The sequence below is a fragment of the Micromesistius poutassou genome (genome assembly GCF_964030765.1).
Source record: "Micromesistius poutassou genome assembly, chromosome: 17".
NCBI classification, from domain to species: domain Eukaryota; kingdom Metazoa; phylum Chordata; class Actinopteri; order Gadiformes; family Gadidae; genus Micromesistius; species Micromesistius poutassou.
Window position 1 is genome coordinate 12,732,189 of NC_140287.1, and position 23,533 is coordinate 12,755,721.

At 45.3% G+C, this 23,533-nt stretch overlaps 3 protein-coding genes across 3 annotated transcripts; all 3 read right to left on the minus strand.

Annotated features, from left to right (window-relative positions):
* Positions 1-2,109: 2,109 nt before the first annotated feature.
* On the minus strand, positions 2,110-8,934 carry LOC311362034 (transforming growth factor-beta receptor-associated protein 1; the record flags this gene model as incomplete). The annotated part of the gene is made up of 11 exons (XM_084481830.1): positions 2,110-2,767; positions 3,261-3,706; positions 4,031-4,187; positions 4,345-4,491; positions 4,702-4,842; positions 4,925-4,982; positions 5,280-5,633; positions 6,002-6,084; positions 6,874-7,028; positions 7,585-7,779; positions 8,145-8,934. 11 exons carry the CDS (start codon positions 8,932-8,934, stop codon positions 2,627-2,629), a joined length of 2,667 nt encoding a protein of 888 aa, XP_084337956.1. The 3' UTR covers positions 2,110-2,626.
* Positions 8,935-9,613: 679 nt separating this feature from the next.
* Positions 9,614-13,483, minus strand: fhl5 (four and a half LIM domains 5). The gene is made up of 6 exons (XM_084482392.1): positions 13,410-13,483; positions 12,944-13,124; positions 12,557-12,731; positions 11,638-11,807; positions 11,189-11,375; positions 9,614-10,472 (listed from the first exon to the last, which is right to left on the minus strand). The coding sequence occupies exons 2-6, from the start codon at positions 13,103-13,105 to the stop codon at positions 10,321-10,323; spliced, it is 846 nt and encodes a 281-aa protein (XP_084338518.1). The 5' UTR covers positions 13,106-13,124; positions 13,410-13,483; the 3' UTR covers positions 9,614-10,320.
* An 8,404-nt stretch (positions 13,484-21,887) lies between these two features.
* On the minus strand, positions 21,888-22,970 carry fut9a (fucosyltransferase 9a; the record flags this gene model as incomplete). The annotated part of the gene is made up of 1 exon (XM_084481974.1): positions 21,888-22,970. One exon carries the CDS (start codon positions 22,968-22,970, stop codon positions 21,888-21,890), a length of 1,083 nt encoding a protein of 360 aa, XP_084338100.1.
* Positions 22,971-23,533: the final 563 nt, after the last annotated feature.

A 23,533-nucleotide genomic window follows, 5' to 3' on the forward strand; every position in this document is an offset into this window, starting at 1 on the left:
TGTGTGTGTGTGTGTGTGTGTGTGTGTGTGTGTGTGTGTGTGTGTGTGTGTGTGTGTGTGTGTGTGTGTGTGTGTTTATTTATCTTGGGAGACCAATGTCTGGATAGTCAGCATGCTTTGCTTCATAACTGTTGCATATTTCACATCAAACTAAGCCCTTCCTTCCATCTGAAGAATGGACCATCTGGGCAAATAGCCCCCTTAGAGAGCCGGGAGCCAGAACGGCATGGATGTGTGTGGCGTGCTCAGGCCGGCAAATGCGTACATCACAAATGACCTCAGATTCCAAAAAAACCTGTAAAGACATACAAGAGCAAAAGTCTGTCTTTAATGCCCCAACCCCCACCCCCAACCTTGCATTTCTCGCTGCCCTTTACATCACATTACTCATTTAAACACAATGTTTTTAACATCTTACAGATGATACATTTATAATTTATGAATGTCTTAAATTGGATACAGCTAGAACATCTGTGCTTTTGTCATGTTTACCTTTAGGCTGCATTTGGGGAGTTGGTCAACATGAAAGATGAGAAAAACATATTTGAGGCCAACTGCCCACAAAGTTGTTGAAAAACAACACCGGCGTTCCCAGAGGGCGAGGGTAAGCCCCACCCTCACAACGGTCAAACGGATCATCAGACACGGCCCTGCCCTCGGCCAATCACGGCGGGCCTAGCCCTCTCACCCTGTCGATAAAAGCCCCGGAGCTGGCCGGCGCGGTTCACTGCTCAGGAAGACCTCGAGACCTCGAGACGTCCTCACAAAGAACACCTGAGATTAAGGCCAAGTCATGCAGTGCTTTTCAGAGACCTTATCATGGATATTTTACTGTGACAAACCCTTGACTCTTTGCATTTTAGTATTCATTAGTGATTGTTCAACATTAACAGAATGAACAGACTTTTCTTTAGAGTTGGAGTAATTCAGTGGGAGGAAGGTGAACAGGAGTACAACATCTTCGCAGAGGACTATAATAGAAAATGTCTTAGAGTCATACACTGTAGTAAAGTTAGTAATCACAGTAAATATAATCCACTGCATATCTACACAGTACTACAGCAACAGTAGCTAAAATCAGTAGCTAAAACCTAACTGCATATCTCCAGCCACAGTAAATCGCCTTCATATCCATGCTAGTCCCAGTAGATATAATCCACTTCATATATACAGCACTTCATTTCAATGTGAGTCACAGTAGATGTAATTCACTTTATATCCAGACTAGTCATAGTAGAAGTAATCCACTTCATATCCAGACTACGATCAACCAAAACTCCCTAAGGCTTTCCCTTTAGTCTTGTCCCAACATCCATCAGCCAACAGTATTTGTTGTTCTTATATGGTCAGCCTTAATCGCTAAATTGCAACCGAAATAAACTAATGTGTTCTAACACTGTGTTCTTCCATATACCATAATGATATGTGTTTAAAGTTTATTTACAACTACATTTCCATACTGGGTTTTTTTTCTCTTCTTTTTTAAATCGACAAGCGTGTGTTACCATTTGAGCGAGGTCCACAAAAGTCATGGGAAGATTTGGTTGGTTAAAAGTAAGTAAAAACCTCAGATTACTGCTGACTTCATACACAAACATGTAATTTAATACTTTATGAAAATTAGCTCATGACGGAAATAAATACAACCCAAATGAAGCCCTAATGTTAGATTTTAACAATTTATTTATTTTCAAACCTGCAATTATGATTTATTTTTCTTGGCATGAATGTATAATAACATATTTGGTCACTGAAAAAACAACATATAAACAATATAGGATACAGATATATATATATATATATATATATATATATATATATATATATATATATATATATATATATGTGTGTATATTAGTGTATGTATGTGTATAAATATATATAGTATATGTTTATACACACACACACACACACACACACACACACACACACACACACACACACACACACACACACACACACACACACACACACGTGGTCAGTCAATAGTTCTCCTCGGTCATCAGGTTGACCACAGGTGGTTTCCCTATAAAAAACCGTCTGATCATTGATTCTGTGACTCAGGAGACACTTTATAGCTATTGCTGTCCGTAGTACTTCAAGGGAATGGCTCAGACGTGCCGGCCCTAAAAAAGTGCATTGCTTGCTCTTTGGGTTGCCTGCTGGATGTGGAAACCCTTTACTTACACGTGTGTCTCTGCAGCTAATTGAGGAAGACGTCTGGTGGACGGTCCGTGAATCAAAGCCTTGTTTGTTGTCTATCTGGATTGTGCGCTTCTGGTCCAGGTTAATAACCGGGTACTTATCATACAGAATAGACAGGGGAAGGGATGACAAACACAAATACACAAATACACACAGACACAGACACAGACACAGACACACGCACACACACCCACACACAATACATATATGGTCACAAACACCCACTCTCACATGCGCACATCTACAGAAACACATGCAAACCTCATCTGTACATGGTCATTAACACAGCACGCGCACACAGGCACACACACACGCACACAGACAACCACACACAGGCACAGGCACACGCACACACACACACACACACACACACACACATGCACACAGGCAACCACACAACCACACACATCCCCTCTGTGTCTCAGTGGTTCTGGGTGTTAATGCAGCTCGTGTGCAGGAGTTCTCCCCTGACGGTACAGATGAAGGCCTCAGTCAGTTCCTTCTGACAGGCCTGACACGTCTGGCCCCTGTGCACCCTCACCATGGTTTTAGAGGCCTGTGTCTGGGTGCGAGACAGTGAAAATGAATACATGTATGCTATTCATTTACAGCTATACATTAAAGCTGCACTATGTACTTTCACCTTCACTGCAGCCATTACTTCCATGGGGGGATGGGTTTTAGACTAACATATAAAATGGACTGTTTTACTATTTAGTCATTTGCAGATGTTTTTATCCATGGCTTATAGCAACTTATGTCAGAAGTTGTGGTGTTAAGCATCTTGCTTGATAGGAGACTTACAGGTTAGGCTGCGGACATTGGGGATCGAACCCAGTTCTTTTCAGCTGGGATTCGGGAACCCTAACCACTGCATTATCCTACCCGATTACACTTGGTTTTGATTAACTTAAAATCGATAGGCATGCTATAGTGAGAAAAAGTGCAGTGACATAGTGCAGGTTTAATGGGCATCAGAACCAGTATGTATGACTTATGAAGTATGTAGCAGCAGTAGTAAGGCATTGATAACAAGAGAAAAGCCTCATCCTCACCCACAGGACCTTGTGTCTCAGGTACTCAGCATGGGCCAGGGCTCTCTGCAGCCCGCCCATCCTCCTCTGGTGCAGGGTCTCCCGGAGTGACCCGACCAGGTAGCGGCACACCAGCCCCACGGACCAGGCCCCGGGCAGCAGCTCCAACACCCTGCCTGGGGGGAAGTGCAGAGCGTTGTCCCCCAGGAGCTCCAAGGCCTCGCCGGCGTGGGCGTCCGAGCACAGGTACGTGGTGAGAAGTGTGAGGAGCAGGGTCCGCCTGAGGCCCGCTTCGTCTTTCGGCCCACCGACATGGCTCCACTCCTGGGCGGCCCTGTGGCAGTAAGCCTGGGCGGCGTGCGGGTCACGGCCCTCGTGAACGAGCACTCTGAGGGCCTGCGTGTGATCACCGGACCTGCCCAGCACGATGGCTCTCTCCACGTGCAGCGGAGTGGCCCTGATGCGCTCTGTCACGAGAGAAAAACTAGGTGTGACTGTTCACTTACCGTTCATTTACAATTCATTTGCTTTAGCAACTTAGAGTGAAGATCATTCAGGTCATTTTAGGAGCAGGAATGGGGTTAGGGGGGAAACTCAAGGATGCCTATAAGTAGAGTGCAATGGACATTGGGGGGCTAGAGCCCATTAGGTCTACTTTAGGCCTACAGTAGAACACTATTTTGCCCTCACTATGAGCATAAAACCATTGGTCTAATCATCTTGACTTATTTCTCCTTTCACTGTCGTAGAATATTGTCTGTATAGTATGATGGCCCAGCGTGTCCACATACTCTGTACGGCTGGAACATCGTAGGACACGGAGCTCCAGAGCAGCTCCTGTAGTTTCCCCCGCGTCTCCCCTGCCTCCAGTGGTTCATCCTGCCCTGAGGAGGCCTGCAGGGTCTGGGTGACGTACGCCAGCGCCAGCTCTGTGTGATGGCTCTCCGTCTGAACACAGATATAACAGTGTTAACTTAGCAAAAGTGTTGTTGCTGTTGTGTTGTGTTTTATTTTATTTGATATCATTTCATTTCAGGTGGTGTTTCAGTCATTAGTCTAGTTTAGTCATGCCCATGACTGTGGCTGGATGCGGTTGCACTCCTACCTCTGATTTCTGCTTGTTTATCAAGAACTCAAGATACAACAGAGAGGCCTGTGGGTAGTTTTTCAAAAACTTGAGGATTTCTTCTGCCCCAAATGTGTTTTGATCGTTATTCTTCTGTTGATGTTTGGTGAATATTTGAACTCCCACCTTTTAACAAAAATATTGAATAGTTTAAGTACATTGATGGCAGATGACAAGAGGCACAACTTGAATCGTATGTGTTTTCTTTTTTGTTAATGGCTTATATTGCATTGTATCAACTGAGGAGGTTTATTTGGTAACTTGGAACACTGGGGCTTTTTCTTTTTGAGCAACTGCGCCCTCTGTTGGCGGTGTGAGAACTGTGCAGCCAGGCACCTCTTGATTCTTTTGAAGAGCCCACTTTGCAAACATCCACACGACGTCGATATCCTGCGTGGTGAGAGTGGACACTATGTGCTCATACACGTCTGGGCAGGAGTGGTCCTCAAAGTGGCCATCTGCGATTTTCACCCACGTCTGGTTAAACAATAGCACGGCTTTCAATGAGAGAATACGTTTAGACTTCTTTGGTATATTTAGAGAAAAAAACAATTCATACCTTGATTGCTTTAACGTGATTGCCATGGCTTTGGTAGAGCATACCTAGTACAAAATATCTACCAAAAAGACATTGCATTATATATGTTAGGGTAATTAATCCATGTTCTATCATTTGACCGAATAACGGCAACAAACATTACAATATCTCAGTCTACAGCTGATCAAAACAAAAACAGATCCCATTTCATAGGCCTGCAGCTGCATTCTCAAATCCGTTGAGATGTTCTGTAGTAGTAGTCTATGATGACCTCATACACACACACACACACACACACACACACACACACACACACACACACACACACACACACACACACACACACAATACGGACTAAGTGCTCTGTTTTACAAACCTGTTGTAGTGCTCCAGAACAGAGACACAGCGATCCAGCCTGCAGGCGTTGGGTGAGGCCACGAGCATCCTCAGTGACTCTCCCTCCCCAGCACCGCCCTGCTCCGCGTACACCCTCAGGAGAGCGCAATCAACCGCCTCCCTGGGTCCTCCCCGCCCCGTCGCCCTGACAACGGCCAGGTAGTCGGCCAGGAAGGCCAAATAGAGCTGGTAAGCGGCGACGTCTTCTCGCTGCAGGCACGGCAGATCTGCTCCCTTCTGACTCCCACGCTGAGAGACGAAACCTTCGTCCCCCAGGCAGTGCCTCATGTCAGGGTACAGGCTGATTATCTCTCTGGGGTCCAAGTCACCAGCTCTTCACAACAGAAATAAAAGCATGTGTGTGTGGTGTGAGTCACTAGATCACAGCAACAAAAGAAGAGGGCAGAATGAATGTTAATGTTATTAAACAGTTAAATCTTACCGTCTAACTAAATCACCACAAATCATACTTTTATTACTGAGTTTTAGAGTCATATACTTACGCATTATTAATGTTTTATGCTGAATGTGTCTTAATATGACTTTTGTTTGAGGACTTTTATTATGATGTCCTTTTGGTTATTTACAAAAATGCTTTAAAAAATAAAAAAAATAAAAATAATAATGAAAAGCATTATCGTGATAATTATGTCTTCAAGCTCCCGTTTATAATGCCCGCACTACGTCGTGTTTCTCCCTCACATGAACAGCTCCTTGGCTGCAGCGAAGGCCTGCTGGTTCAACTGATGCACGCCAGCCAGATAGGAGATGTCCTTATGCAGCTCCTGCAGAGGTGAGGAGGAACACACACATTCACCACCACACAGATCACATTGTTTATTTCCCGTTGATTCAACCACGAGGCGTAAGAGGAGCCCGATGCTGTTTGTCATCAAACTCTGAATAACCAATCGCGTCAGGCCCCCCCCCCCCCCCGCCAACCTCTCAACCCCCTCCGTCCCCCGCCTGCACCCAGAGCATAAATAATGCGTGTGTTTGGGTATTAAAGTTGAGCAGCTTTCTGCCTCAAACATCTGACCTGTAACCTGAGATATCAGGGAGATTACACAGAATCTTAGCCACCATCTGGCGCACTCGCAGCCTCCTCTCTGATCCGGCCAAGACACACCTACTGTACCGAACGCGCCAGAGCGTATAGTCCTCTGCTGGGGCAGCTTTTTAATCTGTCGTGCAGTAATGGAATATTAAATTCTTACATTGTAGTGCCACTCTCGCTGCTTTTTGAAAGGCGTGCCTAAGTGTGCACGCCAGAGCTCTGTGGACTTATGTCTGCACCGCGTTGGGGAATATGTTTTAGTCTTTCTGAGAAGTGTAAATGAAATGACATAGTGTATTATCCCTTCATCCACCCGACTGAGATAGTGTTACATCTTTTTCATTATGTAGAGTCTTCAGATTTACATTTTTCATCATTCCCTCCTCTGCCGGCCATCTGTTGGATCTGGATTCCGTTTTGCCCACACAGTGAATACCATTTCACTGTTCAGTCGTTTGGTCTGACTGTCGAATGAAACTCAGTCAAAAAATGATATGCATGTTGGACTTTGTTTCACCTCATAGGATTGTTGTGGGAGATGGCTTTGAACTCCATCCAGCAGGAGAAAGGCCTGGTCCAGCCTCTGGCAGCTCACCAAGGCCTGGATCTGCTCCTGTAACGGCACCAGAGACAGACCCCAGATCTGCCTGTCCGTGAAGACCAGCACACCCTCTGAGCCCCACATGGAGAGGAGGAGAGAGGCGGTTTACTGATAGAAATAATCATCTCAGTCTTGTTTCCAAAAATGTGTTGCAAGGGGAGAGGAAGAGAGACAGAAATGATGACTAAATGAACGCTAATATTTCTACTTTTCAAACGAGAGATGGCAGATTTTTATTTTTCTACCTGCACAACTTTCTGCATCTCATAATTGTATCTACCATTTTCTATCCCTTATTATCACAATTATCACTGTGTGTTTTAGATGTTGTTCAATAAACCTGGTCTTGTCATAAGAACTACAAAATACAAAATGTTCTACTGCACATTTGAACACTTAAACCAAGGCTCTCTTATAGCTTTGATAAACAACAGTCGACCTGAGGTATTAAGACACTAAACACTAAACCAACACAGACCCATCCACAGTATAACGCATTTGCTCATGTGCTTTCATGTTTTGTGTTCGCCAGATCCACCAGGGATGCAGGCTGGAACATGTGACCACCCATCAGGGGATTAGTAGTGTTAGCAGCTTTGGAACCATGCGTGGAGCGTGTGTGTATACCTGGCCCCGGCACTAGGCCCCGGGCCCCGTCCAGGGCCACCATCTGTTTGAGCGAGTGATCCAGCAGGCTGTAGACAGACAGTCCTCGGGGCTGCAGGGCCACAACGTAGGGGTAGCAGACAGCAGCTGCCAGCACCTCCTGGGGCCACGGCATGGGAGGGCGCTGGCAGGTCCCAGTGCTCATCACAAACATGCCTGGGGGCGTGGAAGAGTGAAAAGAAACTAAATGGAAAATTATGCTTTCATACTAAACTGATAGCTACAGGTGAGTTGGAAGGACGATGCTGTATACCAGATCCAGGCTGCAAGAACTGTTTTCCCCTGGGCCGAATACATTTCACTGATCGCTGCTTTGCAATGTAAAGCAGGCGAGTGTTGGCTTTTTTACTGTGTTATCAAAAATCTGACATTTTGTTTACATGCCTCTTGACTCTCTTGAGAAAATTCATGGTTCAGCATGACGCCTGTTATTAAGCCTACATAGTGCTTCGTAAAGTGAAAAAGTAAAGCATGCACATTAAGGGGCAGAAAGAAGGGACGAGAAAAAAACGGAACTGTACCTAAGGATCCAGGGGCGTTGAGCAGGAATTCGCCTCCCCCCGTGGGGACCACGATGGCCCCCTGGTGCCTGCTGCGGTCGTGGGGGAACAGCTCCAACGTACTCCCAGCACAGTAGTCAACGAGGTGGTACCGGTCGCTGGTGGCCACGCAAACACAGGATCCGTCCACCGCCAGGGACACTGGGTCCTGGGGCAGCGACACCTCTCGCAGGACCTCCCAGCGGTCCACCCACACCGCATGGATCCGCACCAACTTCCTCCTGCTGGAGGCGGTGATCAACCCCACGCTGTCCCCCTCGCGGCGGCAGGGGGTCTGTGGGGTGGAGGTGGAGGAGGAGGAGCTGTGGTCGCAGACCTCCATGCAGGAGGTGTGCTGGATGGCCTTCAGGCCCCGGATGGGCTCCAGCGAGAACATGTTCAGAGCTGTGACGCACTGTTCCCACAGAACCAGGAGATGGTTGAAGAGTGGCACGGTCCGCAGCTGTTTGATGGGACTGTTGGGGCTGAGCTTCCTCGTCCTGCATTCCCGGGCCTGGGCCTGGGATGGTGCCTGGGCCTGGGCCTGGGATGGTGCCTGGGCCTGGGCCTGGTTCTGGTTCTGGTTCTGGGCCTGAGCCTGTGCCTGGGCCTGGTTCTGGTCGAGGGTGAGATGTTGGACCGTTGAGTCTTTGGTCCCCACGTAGATGTTGCGGTTGGAGCACTCAAGGCACTGGATGCAGTATTTCTCCTTTTCTTTTGGGCCGGCGTGTTGAGTATAGATATCGGTTTGGGTGAAAGCTATTGCAGCCATTGTGAATATGGTTGTTGATTAAATCCTCTGTGAAACTGAAAAAAGGTCCTGCATTTTATGTTATTTGACACAATAAAAAAATAAATATAGCTTAATAGCCTTGTCAACTGGATGGCCCCAGCAGTGATCAATCACAAAAAAAACAATGTGAATAAACCCAGCTGTACCTTTTTGTGGTTTTCCAAGCGTTCTTCCTCAGTGTCTGTAAGTGTCTGTTAACTGTTCAGTTAGTTGGACCTGCCCATGTGACCGGGCCTGGGGAGGAAGTGTGTGTGTCAGCGTTTTAGGCCTCTAAGCCCAGCCTTCAAGGACAATTGCACAACTCATCCAAGAGTGTGGCAGATTTCTTTACAAGGATATAAAAAAAAAACTGTGGCTGAAGGGTCCACAAGAATTCCTGATTTGACAATTCACAATTCATTTGGGCTAGCGTTAGCCTCAAGCCCTAACAGCAGACGGATTGTTTACAAAGTATAAGTCCAGTGTAGTAGGCTACGAAAAATGTGTTGAAGATGTTGTACAGACCAGACAACAACACACACCAGAGGTCAGCTTTTTTTAATCACTTTTAAATTGATTTTCTAAAGGGTTAAAGGGCTAAAATAAAAACTGGGGGAGAAAGAAAAACATCAAGCCCTTGTGTACAGATACATTTAATACACTTAATTATTGTTCTGCAAATTAACTAACTTTTAACTAAGCCCACTTGCCAGGAAAAGCATTTTTCTCACTGCAATGTATAATAATAATCTGCATGGCAGGATACAGCATTCCTATCACTCCTACATAGGATAACTATAAAAACATGTTTATATTGATATTGAAGCTAATTAACTGCGGCCATACTGTGTGCATTTTATTGATTAAATCGCCTCCTTTATCTAACTAATATATCTAACTAATAAATATGGTCCGGTCTTGAATAGAGATTGCTTGATAAAGAGAAATGCATTTCAGACCTTCCCAAGGCAAGGGGATGAAAAGGGGTGTACTTGTTTATGCTACAAGCGTAAGAGGAGGAAGAAATCAATTTGAGCACCTCACTATTATCCATGAAGTGGCTGTGCATCGAGATCCAGGGGCTTATATTTCATCTCTGGCTGGAAGACTACATCAGTTTCTCTCTCCCCGCACTTTGGAAAAGCTTTCTCCTAATAACGTGGGACGTACCGGTGGGCACATTTACCAGGATACCGGGCCCACCCAAACAATCAAATGTGCTTTCCTTCAAACGATCACAATGAGTGCTTGACTACTTTGGGGAAAAGCACACAGAAAAGACAGAGGACACAGAAGAAGATGAAGAAGAAGAAAAATACGCTTCTGATTCTTTTAAGTGATCTGATTAAGAACGCACCAGCCCCTTTCCACTTCCTGTCAATGAGGTCACTTTTCCCTGCCGCAGTCTGTGCACAGGATGCTGTCTCGCTGGGTGTGGAAGCCCCGCCCCACCAGAGACACGGAGCACAGCGTGCACGTAAAACACTCGCTGTGCCACTGGCGCTCCTCGAAGGAGATGTACTTGGCCCCGGCCAGACCTGCAGGAGGAGGAGACGCATGTGCAGGCACACACACACACACACACACACACACACACACACACACACACACACACACACACACACACAGGCGCACACACACACACACACACACACACACACACACACACACACACACACATTAGAGCCTGTCCCCCCGCCCCATTGTATCAAACTTGGTTGCAGTTCCATTAGAATTCCACTGGGGGTGATTGCGGGGCTAGTGCAGATTGAATGGGGGTCTATGGAGCTAGCCTAACTTTCCATCAAAGTTAATTGTTATATATAATATGTATGTATATATACATAATATATATTATATGTGTGGAAGTGACTCAGAACTGGACCTCTGGCAGTATGAAAATATGTGATGTCATCATCTTTTTGAACAGATTTTTAGAACAGATAAGTGAACTTAGAAAATACAATATTCAGCTGAGTGTATTATCTTAGCCCCCCCCTTTTGAATGCAACTTTCAAACTGCGTTACAAAAAATGACACCCTGAGAAACAGGGAATTTTAGGGTGAAACCCCGTCGACCCCCATTCATTCTGCACTCGCCCGCGAAGCGCCCTCGGATGGACAGAGATGTGTTACCGCAACCAGTATAGAAACCGCAAGTTACCAGAGAGTGCCGGTTCTCTTCCTATTAGACATTCTCTGACACAATTTTTAAAAAGCCACAGCGTTTCCCTGGGAGTTGTTGGGGACTCACTGGTGATGGGCTTGGTGCAGCCGACACACTTCTTGGCGTAGAGGTTACTGAAGCAGTCCAGGCAGTAGGGGAAGTTCTCCCGGGAGGTGAAGCGCTTCCCCGACAGGGGCTTCTTGCAGCTGATGCACAGGAAACAGTCCCGGTGCCAGGGCTTCTCCTGGTAGGTGACCCCGCCTGCGGTGATGGCCTGGAGGAGGGCAGGGATACACACTGCATACACTGTATACACACCTAGAGGTATGGGTGCAACCACAAACATGCACAATTACCTGCACTGCTACACAAACGCAAACACATTGCGGCCCACCTCATTCGCGTTGTGAATGTGTGCAGGAAGACCACACCTTATTCACAATACACACACACACACACACACACACGCACATGCACACATACACAGTATAGATTAAAAAAAAAGAAATAGCCCCGGGCCGGATTGCCTTTCTTACTTTCTTACAAGCGCAGCACTGGTAGGCAAACTGCTTCTCAAAGCAGGGCACACAGAAGTAACCGGTGTCTTTGGGGATAAAGGACTTGGTTCCTATTGGCTGCCGGCACCGGTTGCACTGGAAGCAGGTCTCGTGCCAGCTGCTCCCCTTGTACTCCATTTTGCGAGAACCTGGCGAACGAGAAGACGAAACAAAGAAAGCTTTAGTCAGCATGCTGCTCCTGGATGAAAGACACGCTTTGGAGACAGACCCCCCCGCCCCCCCACACACACACACACACACACTCACACTCACTCGCTGCTGCTGTCGAGGTGCTGAGAATGGTGTTGCTAAGTGTGTGCAAACTGTGGCTGGATGAACGAATGAAAGGAGGACGTTGGTCTGCCTCATTATTCTTTGAAGTACCTGTTTTGGAAACTCAGGAAGGATGTAAAAGCACTATGTTCATTGATCCCTGGGGACATTCCCTTCCCTTCTCCTAGAAATGCACCGTTCAGGTCAAAGTGCTGGATAAGCTTTAAACTACGCTGCTTTATAGGAGTACAGTTTATTATGTGTTAACGTAGTTGCTGAAAGAGTAGCTTGTTTGTATTGCTGCTGTCATTGTAACTGCTATCATTGCTTCTGTAAAGGCCTGTTTACAGGTTATAATGAAGCACGTTTTCAACATTTGTCTAGTCTTCAATGTCTTCCTTTGACATCTCTTCATTGCCCTCATCTTCTCACCTTCATCTTCTTAACCTCATTATATCTTCATCCTCATCTTCATCATTCTCAACATCATCATACATTACCATCACCACAACAACACATTTCCCAATAATCCTCATTCCATTGTTATCTTGTTCATCATCCTCATCACCCTCATCACCATCATCACCATCATCACCATCCCCATCACCACCCTTCCGCTCCATACCTGGCATGATGGTCTTCTTGCAGGTGGTGCACTTGGAGGAGTACTCCTGGGAGTAGCATTCGGTACACAGGAGCTGGTCTTCCTTTGCAGCGAAGGCCTTCTCCACCAGAGAGCGGCTGCACTTGGCACACTTGAAGCACTGCTCATGCCAGTGGCGGTCTTTGTAGGAGAGGTCCTGTCAGTGTCAGAGGCATCGTGCAGTTTTACCGGTGGTTGGTGAGTGACTTGGGATAGTACGGCTAGTGATGACGAAGGGGTGAAGGGGTTAAGGTGTGCACTATCATGACCTGCGGGCTACCAGGTGACACAAAACCAGTACTTTATTTTAGCACTCTTGGGCAATTTATTTGTCTGTTCACTGAAAGCATGGAAATCAAAGCTCTTTACTTTGCTGTTGCATCCGATCGGCGACGTGCAGTCGGCGCAGCAGTTGGAGAACAGGCTCTCGTAGCACTTAGTGCAGTACTGTGTGTCCTCCTTCATCACATACTTGTTCCCCAGCAGGGAGTCTTTGCAGTAATGGCAGTCAAAGCGCTCGGTGGCTGACATGTCGCCTCTTCTCTCTCAGCTGCTTGCTCCGAAAAACCGTGAAGAAAAATCACAGAAGCGGTTAAAAGCCCTGTAATAGCACCCCCTTCTCTGCAATCAGCATCCAAGCAACCCCCCCCCCCCCCCCATCAACATCACATGCCCACATACACACACACAAATACACACAACACAACACAAACCTGCTTTGACGTTACAGCAGTCAAAAGTTCACGACGCAATCTTTCCTCACTTTTCTCTTTAAAAGCCTGAGAATTACTGCAGAGGGGGGCTTTGATGGAGTAATGGAAGGAGGAGCCCTTACCTCCGAGGTGATGTTCAGTCAAGGATGAGAGGACTGGAGGCGGTGGGTGACCGGCTGGAGACCCTGGGACCGACACAGCCACAGGGTGGGGAAGAGAGAGGGGCTAGGGCAGCAGGATTATGGGGATGAATTCATGGGCGGGGGGATCTTCTATAAATACTCTACCTCTTATTAGCCTTGACTCTCTGGGGGAGGCTGGACATGCTGCCCATGCGAGCCCTTCTGGACCTTTTATGGGGGTGACTGGTCGCTGCTGTGTTTGTATTGATTTAATCAGTGTTCTGGGAGGTTGTTGGGTGTGTATGTATGTGTGTGTGTGTGTGTGTGTGTAAGGAAACAGAAATGAACGTGCTGATTTACAACATTTTATTTTGTCACTAGACAGTAAAGTTAATTAAAAATAAATTCATATTTGATTTGACTCAACTGTGACCCATGTGTACCCCCAACAGAAGGATGGAGATGACTGCTGGAGAGCCATGTCTGTCAGCTTATTAGGATTCAAAGAGTGCATGCAACTATGTTGGCGGACCAGTCAAGGGTTTGACACATTGACAATTCCATTATTCATGTTTTCACATGATTTTTTTTTTTTTAGCTCTGCAGACGTCAGTGAAATTACCACAAAAGGAAAACGTTGTTGAGTGGGAGGAAATCATACCAATTTTGTTCTAGAAAACTGTTCACATCCGAGCAAGATTTCTCTTTCAAGATTAATACTTTTTTGTTTTTGGTACATCTTGAGTGAAATATATTTCTGTTGAAATATATGTGTAGTGGTTAGTATTACTGGTGACAAATAAAACAAGAAGAATATGTATATACGACACCCCCCGTCCCCAACACACACACACACACACACTTACACACACGCACACGCGCACACGCACACACGCACACGCACACCCCACCGTCCAACGAATGGTCCATTGCCCCACTTATTTTCTTACAAATGCAAATCTTGATAATCATTTCTGGCTCAGGGCCAACTAATTCCAGTGGCATCTCAGGGAAGGCGGCCGTATCGGCTTGCAAGACAATCAGGAGGCAGACATTTGTAAAAATAGCCCAGCAAAATTACCAGCCGTGTATCCCTGTGTCCTAATCCTTCATACACACACACACACACACACACACACACACAAACGCACAAACACACAGACACACACACGCATGCACATGCACACACATTCACACATAGAGAAAGAGCTGGAAGAAGTTATGATTGGAAGGCTCTTCTTCATCGCAGAGCCCTTCGCTTCCTGCCTCTTGATGTCTGCTGGAGATACAATAACATGTGAAGACGCATGTCATTAAAGGAATGGTCTGGTGGCTGTCATAATAAATGGTATATTTCCAACCGCATCTAGATAGCACAATCATGCATGTAATTATGTTGGACCTGTCTCAGTCTATTTTTGTATTATGACTTACTATAGACTGAGACGACAGTTGGTGGCAATACTTATTCAGCCATTCACAGTTTAAATGCTGTAGAGATTCTGTGTGAATGTGGACCTGTCTGTGTAAATATGCGAACCATCCACCTTCAGCTCCAGTAGGGGTTCGGTGTGAACCAATCATTGACATTGTCTTCTTTATAGCTGACAACATCCAACCAGGATTGAAGGTGTCGAAAAGGTCATCGGGAGAGACCAGCTTAACACACAAGATCACATGAAATGCTGCAGGTCCTACACATCATTTCTACAAGAGGGAAGGAGTGTGAGCATTATGCCAGGATGAGTATTATATAAGTATTGTATTGTGTCGCTGCTTGACTCTCCCACGACAGCTGCACATCACAGACTAAAGCCATCCACCCCCCCCCCCCCCCCTCGCCCCCCAGCCCCCCCAATAGGTCAAATATGATAGTGGACATTCAAAAGCTCTTAAGCTTTATTGCTCCGGTCAGTGCGGACATCTCTTGGTGTAATACCAAGAAGGGCCACAAGATCTTGTTTGGCAAATGAAAATACATTCATGTTACTCTCTGACCCGTGAACTGTCCATGTACGGTAGTAGATACCGAAATGCACATCAAAGCAAGTCCTCGAACAGGAATCTGCTAATATGTACGTTTGTGTGTGTGTGTGTGTGTGTGTGTGTGTGCGTGCGTGTGTGGGTGGTTGGGTGTGTTTGACGGCTTTATGGATTTGCCTGACTGCTTTATACACACAAAATGATATCCATATAATTACATTAATCGTTTGCATATAATAGAACTCAATGAGCCGCTGACTGTGGTTGTCTCATCGTTAAATGACCCGCCAACACTGTGGCCTGTGTGTTACAGAGTAACAAAAAAGCCTGCTGATCTTGCATATTCCTTTGCATGCATAATCCTCTGAGGTCAACCGGTAGGCAGCTGCCAACAGGCGTCCTGCACTGCCTGTCAAGCCCGATAAATAGACCTTTCTCTGACCAGCACTCAAGTGACCTCTTATCTTTAATTCATCCATTCATCTCCAGTCTTTACAGTGACATCTCAGTCAACATTTTGTTTCCTCCAAATCACATGCTTGGACAAAAAGAGGAGAAGAGGAGGTGCGGTTAGTATGAGTACGAGTACCGCCCGAGGTATCGCCCGGTTACACAGCGGAAGGTCAGACCTATACATGTGTCGACCGCCACACGCACAAAATCCCCCGCACACCATTGAGCTGACGGTTGGTTGGCATGGCGATGACAGGATAAGTAGGCCCCATTGAGGGATGAGACGGGCGAGGGGGTGAAGGTCCTGGCGGTTAATGAGAGGACACAAACCAAAGCTCAGAACAGGCACTCTGCGCTCCCCGGGTCCCGTGGAGAGGAGTGCCCCCCTCTTAGCCGGGCATTCACACCTGAACAGGATAGCCAAACAGGGAAGGCAGGGGGGGGCATAATCACTAAGTCTGTCATCTAGCAAAACCTTACACCACTTCAGGGATGTGCTGGGATGGGCCCGAGATAATAGCCAACCACCAGCACTATCACCACCAGCACTGTCGCCACCACCTCCACACCACCACCACCACTAAAAGCCCTATAGTCCTAGTCCAGTCGGAGTGGTGGGGGACGAGACCTTGTCAGGGAGCCATGCATGAGATCAACTGCTGAGGAGGCCAGACTGCGGTGTATTGCTCGGAATAAACAATTTGTTGAGATGTAGACATAGATATACACTTCAGGAAGGAAGGAAGGAAGAAAGGATGTGTAACATTCAAACATCTTTTCAAATTACACTATCGTCCTCCTTGCCGCGAGCATCAAAAACAATATGTATGTCTGTTGATAGAAATAGGTAGGGCTAACACAGGGTTGGAAAGCAGTAGCTTTGCACATCCACAGAAAGGTTGGGAAAGGTTTGTGTTTAAATATAGTTGTGCTCGATTATAAGACTGAGACAGCTCTGACGACACCACTGATACTTTCTCCAGCTTCCCTTGAATTTTTTGTTAAATCACTCCAGGGTACACACACACGCACACGCATACACACACACACACACACACACACACACACACACACACAGTGCTGCACAAATACATCATCTTACTCTGAAATGATCCCACATTCTGGGATGCTTTCCAAAAGTGGCAGTGGCAGTCAGGGAATTTTATCTCATGTGCTGGTAAACCGGCTGCCACGGTTCAGGGGGTATAGAATTCAAACAGCAGTAATTAGCTGAAGTGCTGTATTTTGTTTTGCTATTTTTAAAGCCCTACATTACAAAAGCAGTGATATGAAAATATCATCTTTTGTATACAGTATATATACAGTATTTCATCCAATAAATCAGTAATGAGTTACACTTTGTCAATGTATAATCCCGTTGGTATATCGTTAGTAGATGGTATATGCCGCCATCAAGATTCCTTTCCATCTTTGGAATGCATTACTCGATGCACATGTCTGTCTGTCCGTCTCTCTGGGCCTATTTAAGCTGCTTGTTAGAGCTTGTTAGAACATGGGATGTTGCGCAGTATTCCGCCTTGCCGTCTGTCTTTCTGTCTGTCTGTCTGTCTTTCTCTTACCCCACTATACCCCCCCCCCCCCCTACTCCCCCAACCCCCACCCCACCCCAACCCCGTTACACCAAGGGCGAAGTACAAATATGTCACCTGAACTTTACTAGTAATCCTCTGCTGATAAACCAGGGTATTATTTACACCATGTCGTTCCGCTCAGCGCACGCACATCACTAGTCTCAGGGCCCCCGGTGCTGTGGCCCCCAGGTTGACCCAACACGGCCAACAAGGGATCCACTGCAAATGCCAGGGTACTGGCCGGGGGACAGGGTAACCAACAACAGCCGCCGGGTGGAGGTGGCGTATCCATCGAAACAAACTCGCCTGGCACTACTCAATCACTTAACGCAGAGCTTTGGGGGGGTGGGGGGGGGTTCACTATTTATACCCCTCTGTGCACTGGGGCAAACGCTTGGATCCAGCGGGCAGCAACTGTGGATACACTCCACAGCTGCTGCAAACGGAGCGACACAAGAAGGAAGAAGGAAAGAAGATATATAAAAGCTACGACCGTGTGGAGGACAGGGTCCATCGATGGATCCGCCACCTCACATGTTCTGTCTCTCTGTCCTGTCTGTCATAGACCCCCCCCCCCCCCCTCCCCACCCATGGCGGTGAGAGGGTCTATCCTGGCCCAACAGCGCCCATGCCCTGAGTGCTAGTGATGGCACAGTGAACAGCAGTGTAAATAATAACAGAGTCATCAGAGGGTTACTTGAAAACATCAGTTTACATATTTGTGCGTTGCCTTGTATGTGTTGGGGGAGGCGAGGGGGGTCTATGACAGACAGGACAGAGAGACAGACACTAACAGTGCATCCACTAGTGCATTCCATTGATGAAAAGGAATCCTAATTACGCATGGCACATGTGTAATTAGACATATGACATCTACCAACAACGCCTGATACGCCAGAGTCCTCATCAGAGCAAAGGCCTTCATTAAACTGGGAACAACTCAAACACTTCCATCTCCGGTTCCTACCAGGAAATAACCTGATTTGGCCGGTTGGGGTGGAGAGGATGTTCTTTCCGAACAGTGTTTTGTTAACATCATTTATTCAGAAGTAGCTAAGAGGTAGAGTTGTGTGAAATAGAGTGGGAACAACCAACAAGCCAGATATAGATGCAGACGCCTCAGTATGATGTGAAAGGAAAAAAACTGTTACTCTGTTAAAAGAATTCCCAGATTTGATCATATATTTATTTTTCTTCGACACGATCAGACATTTAGAGTTAAAACACAACATTTGGCAAAATACAATGATTCGGCAAAATTAATTGTACTTCATCAATTTAGTCATTAATTCAGTCACCTGACAACAAATGTGGGCATTGTTTAAGATGTTTTTCGTGTTAAATAAAACATTAGGTGTTTTAAGGCTATACCAGCACAGCTGCCGGGTCATACAACATCAAATCTACCGATAACACCCAATATCTTATGCTCAAATCACCAATCATATGACCCTGACCATCTAGCAACGAAACACACTTGAATACTCTGTAATCAGAGGACCAGAGGACACCACTTCTTTCTTTGTCTTCAAAAATAAAATAAAATAACAGAAGAGAGTCGACTAGAAAGAGAAAACAAACTTGTTACTTTGCTAAATCACTGTTATCACAGTAACAATAAACGTTGTACTCCATACATGTAAAAGGACTGTACAATATGATCACACTCTCTGGGATTGCCAATGTCTGGAGGGACAACTTTTGAATTTAGGAATAGCTCCGAGACACAAGAAGAATGAGTCACACAGTTCACACGGATGATAAAAGTGCTATATTTTTGCTGCATTTCAGCAGGACTTCTGCAGTTAGGCCATGCAAAGGGATAGTGACCTAATCCAAAACCAATGCCTCTAATCCTTTGCGGTAAAATAGCCTAATTTGAAGGAATGTCCACCTCTAGAACACAAAAAACCTTAGTCGGTATAACACTAATTCCCCCCCTTTCTATCTTTTTGCCATATATTACAACTTCTCAAAGCACCAGAATCCTTAAGTGATGGCCGGGGACATTGAAAACACATTCAGCCACCTGTGTGTTAGAAAGAGATTTTACGACTAGAAATATATACAACACATAGTTTATTAACAATTTGTTAAGTTTTTTTTACAATGGAAACACCGTAGGAGGTTCCCAAGTCTGCTTAATGTACAGAAATTACCTATGTTAGTGGGCTACTTTCCTTTAGACATGTCTTATATACAAGATTCGTTATTAAGCTCTGAACCTCATCCATTATACATAAGAAAAATATTTCAAGTCACCCCCTAATTTACATTAATGGTCCCTTGGAAAGTGACAAAATACCACTAATACAAATGAAAATAACCTATGGAAGAAAATATAACCATATCAATATCATAAATGCTTTATTCAATATAAGGTGATATCACTCGTATATCCAATTGATCGTTGCATAACCGTTGAATAACCTACTGGTCGATATGTAAATCTAAAGCACATTATGTAAAGATGAATGAATGCAAATGTAGTTTCTTCTTCACATCATTAATTCATGAACTGATGTATATAGCTACTGATTTATATCCATATGGATGCATATCCCTATGATGCACACTGAAGTACATCCAGCACACATGGCCATATGGTGAGACATTCTCTCTCTCTTGCTCTCCCTTATAAAGGCCACAGTCTTCTTGTTAGTCTTTCTACCATTCTAATGTGGCCTTACAATTCCCAGTTTCAACCAAAGCAGTTTTTTTTGTTCTTCAGCCAGTAATGGTCCATATGCTTCAAATATATGCTTATGGACCCTAACAAATCTTCACAACTAAGGTTACATTTTCTGCCACATGAACCTGAAACAAGTTTGACTACTTAAACGGAGAAGCCTTTGATTGTGGCTCTTCTTGCATAAGAACTCATGACAGGGTTTTGGACAGCTCTCGCAGGAATATTGAAGCCATAGAGAGTTGCTTGCTCATTGTTGCATTGTTCCGCAGACAAGATGTTTTTGGGAAGGTTGAAAAGGTCCTTGTGGTGTGTGTCTGCATACAATATGATGATGTGTTGTCAAGCGTCATGTTAGCTCAAGTTGGTTGGGGCTCATGCCCCGACTGTAAACATGGATGTAAACAGGAATACAGAATGACGTCATTACTTCACTGACAATCTTCAATTCAAGAAAAAGAAACAAAAAATGGTATACACAGCGATAGAAGGGGCCGGAATGTTCAATAACACCTGAAAGCATGGTGATAGAGTTTTACCATAATAGTTTATAACCATCAATGTATTCTATCTTCCACATATGCTACACATTCAGAGGTGATGCCTTTCAGCTGCATGATACTACAACCTTGTTATGTTCACACCCCCTTGGACACCTCATCAGTATAATCTGAACTCATAATAAAAACATGACAACATTTCATTCAGGATACAGAGGCTGAACAAAGCAATGCCAAGATCTGCAAAATCAAAAAGAATCCTGATTTGTGTTGTTTAACTTGCACTCTCTGACCTGTCTTTGTTCTCACCTCAGATCCAAAACACAACATATACTGTAGACTCAAGTCAGAGAGTGGGAGGGATTTTTCCTCCCACCGTCCATATGGAAACCAACCAAGCTTTCCTTACATGGGATATGCACACAAGTCAGTGGACCTACATGGTTGTGTCCCCATCTGGTGTTTTAAATAGATCTTTGATTGTTCCTCTGTCCCATGGTATGTTTTGTACAACATGTGGAAGGTTACGTTTCTCCACTTTTCGCAGTGCAAATGCAGTCTTTCAACAGCAACAAAAAAAATGTGTATGGAAGAGACAACCATTTTGATAGATTCAAAATTACACAGTATGTACATTTCACATGAGATGACACAATTGAACTATACTTCCATGTTGGGGCTGAGTAAAGACTTGATCAATGACTGGGTCAATATCACGGACAAAACTGGTCTTATCGTATAATACCCTCCATTTAATAAATAGTTATGCTGTATTTTGTTCATATAACATTGTTCTCTCACAGATTGATTAAGAGTCCCAGTATGCACCACATGATGGAAATTAAATATGTGTCATGTCATTTTTACACACAAACATTAACCAGATTGTACGAGTACATACATCCAATCAAGCACTGCACGATAATTATAACAGCAATTAAGCATGCCACAAAATAGCAGCAAATATGTTCGGAAATTAAGTACAAAACATGATATCAAAGAGTATGACAAAAAAAAACGCATGCATTTGAGATCAATTAAAAAAATTAATGGAAGTCATAAATTAAGCAGAGAAGAATCAGGAAAAAGGCAAAGAAAGGCAAACCTACAAACAATGTTGAAATAATGTCCAATTTTGACAACAGAACAAATAGAAATAAAAGGAATCGCTGCACTTAACAGTGAGAACCCCCAGGAGATGGAATGAAGGGCCTAGAGATCAGAGCATAAGGAGATGAGACTGCAGAGTCCCTTGCCAGCCTTATCCACCCCAGTACCATTTGTCAAGGCTGTTCACCGCCTTGTATTCTTTATGCCTTCGCAGGTAATCACAAGCCAGGCATGTGTGCTCTGCCCAGAAATAGGCCTTCTTCACTTTAAAGTGCCGCCGCCATTCAAAGTACCTGAGATACATCTCCTCGTTCTTATCCAAGAGTAGCAGGTAGTCTGCCAGCTCTTTCGGCGAAGTGAAGTCATCCACATGGATGAATGCATCTCCCTGGACAAAGTTTTCATAGTTCTGCCTCGCAGGGCCAAGAACCACTGGCACTGTGCCTACGGAAAGTGGGTTGTAGAGTTTCTCTGTGATGTAGTCCTTATGAATCGAGTTCTCAAATGACAAGTAAAACTTGCAGCTGGCAATGGTAGGGTAGTAGTCTTGGTCGGCAATGTACTCTCCGAAGGCCTGTCCATACGCATGAACCTCGATGTGTTTGTACAACTCGTTGTAGTACTTGACCCGCACATGGTCCGGGTTCCAGTTGCTCACGATCCAACAGATCAGCTTGCTTTTGCTCGGTGGAACAAAGTCCTCCTCCCCCTCCACCGCTACGATGGATCCGTAAGGCACTTCAATGTCAGCGTCCTGGCGGTAGTTGAGGGTGAGGTTGAACAGGTTCTCGATGCCCGGGATCTGGGAGGAGTGGGAGGGGGACTCCAGGTTCATCCATATCCACTTCTGGAAGGATGGCCTCTGGAAGGGGGGCAGGTTGGACATGTCCGTGCATATGTCCCTGTGGTGAACGACCACGCCATCTGACTTGTTGTAGAGGTTCCTGTCGGCTGTGATGAGGCAGCCCTCGATGTTGAACAGGGAGCTGCACACTGTGAGGTCATACGTCTGTCCGAAGGGCCAGAGCCAGACCAGGACAGTGGTCAGGTTCTTGTCGCTCTTGGTGGAGAAGAGGGTCTTCCCGTGCTCTGTGGATGCTGTGGACTCTACGGGACCGGAAAGCCAGCTCGTGGATGGTTTAAAGTACATCAAAAACAGAGTCACAAAGCATCCTAGTAGAAATGTGCCGAGCAAAAGGGGTCGTAGGATCCTATGGAAAGGTGCAGATGTCATACTCTGTCCTGCAAAGAAAAGATACCCAGAGATGATGCTGATCAGAAAAAAGGACAAGATCACATGACAAGAGTCCACCAAGAGATAATCTCTTGGCAAACTCAAAAATGTTCTGAACAATAAAGTGTGAGAAAGGCATGCAATCCAATTGTATCCCTCATATCCCTTTTCCACCAAATCAGTATCTTGTTATACATCCACGATACATATAATAATGATGATAGATACGTCCTTTAAAATGTAAATGCAAAGAACACAGCTTGCAAAACTTTCCATATCACATGTGTTGTGAATCAGCCATTGGCATCACAACACACTTTTTTAGAGTGGTTTTAAGAGTGATTTATTTATATTACTGACCTCAGTGAGCAATATAAGCATCCAATGTTTTCCAGCCACCTATAGCTCCCAAGAGTGTCATTAGCATGAGCTTGTTGAAGACTAATGAGACAGAGTTTTGTCAGTTTGGCCCCCATGGTGAGCATCTATTGGCAAAGATCCTCCTACCTATTTTGGTCGTTTTGTGGAGGAGTTCTAACTGTGCGTTCACACCAAACGTGACG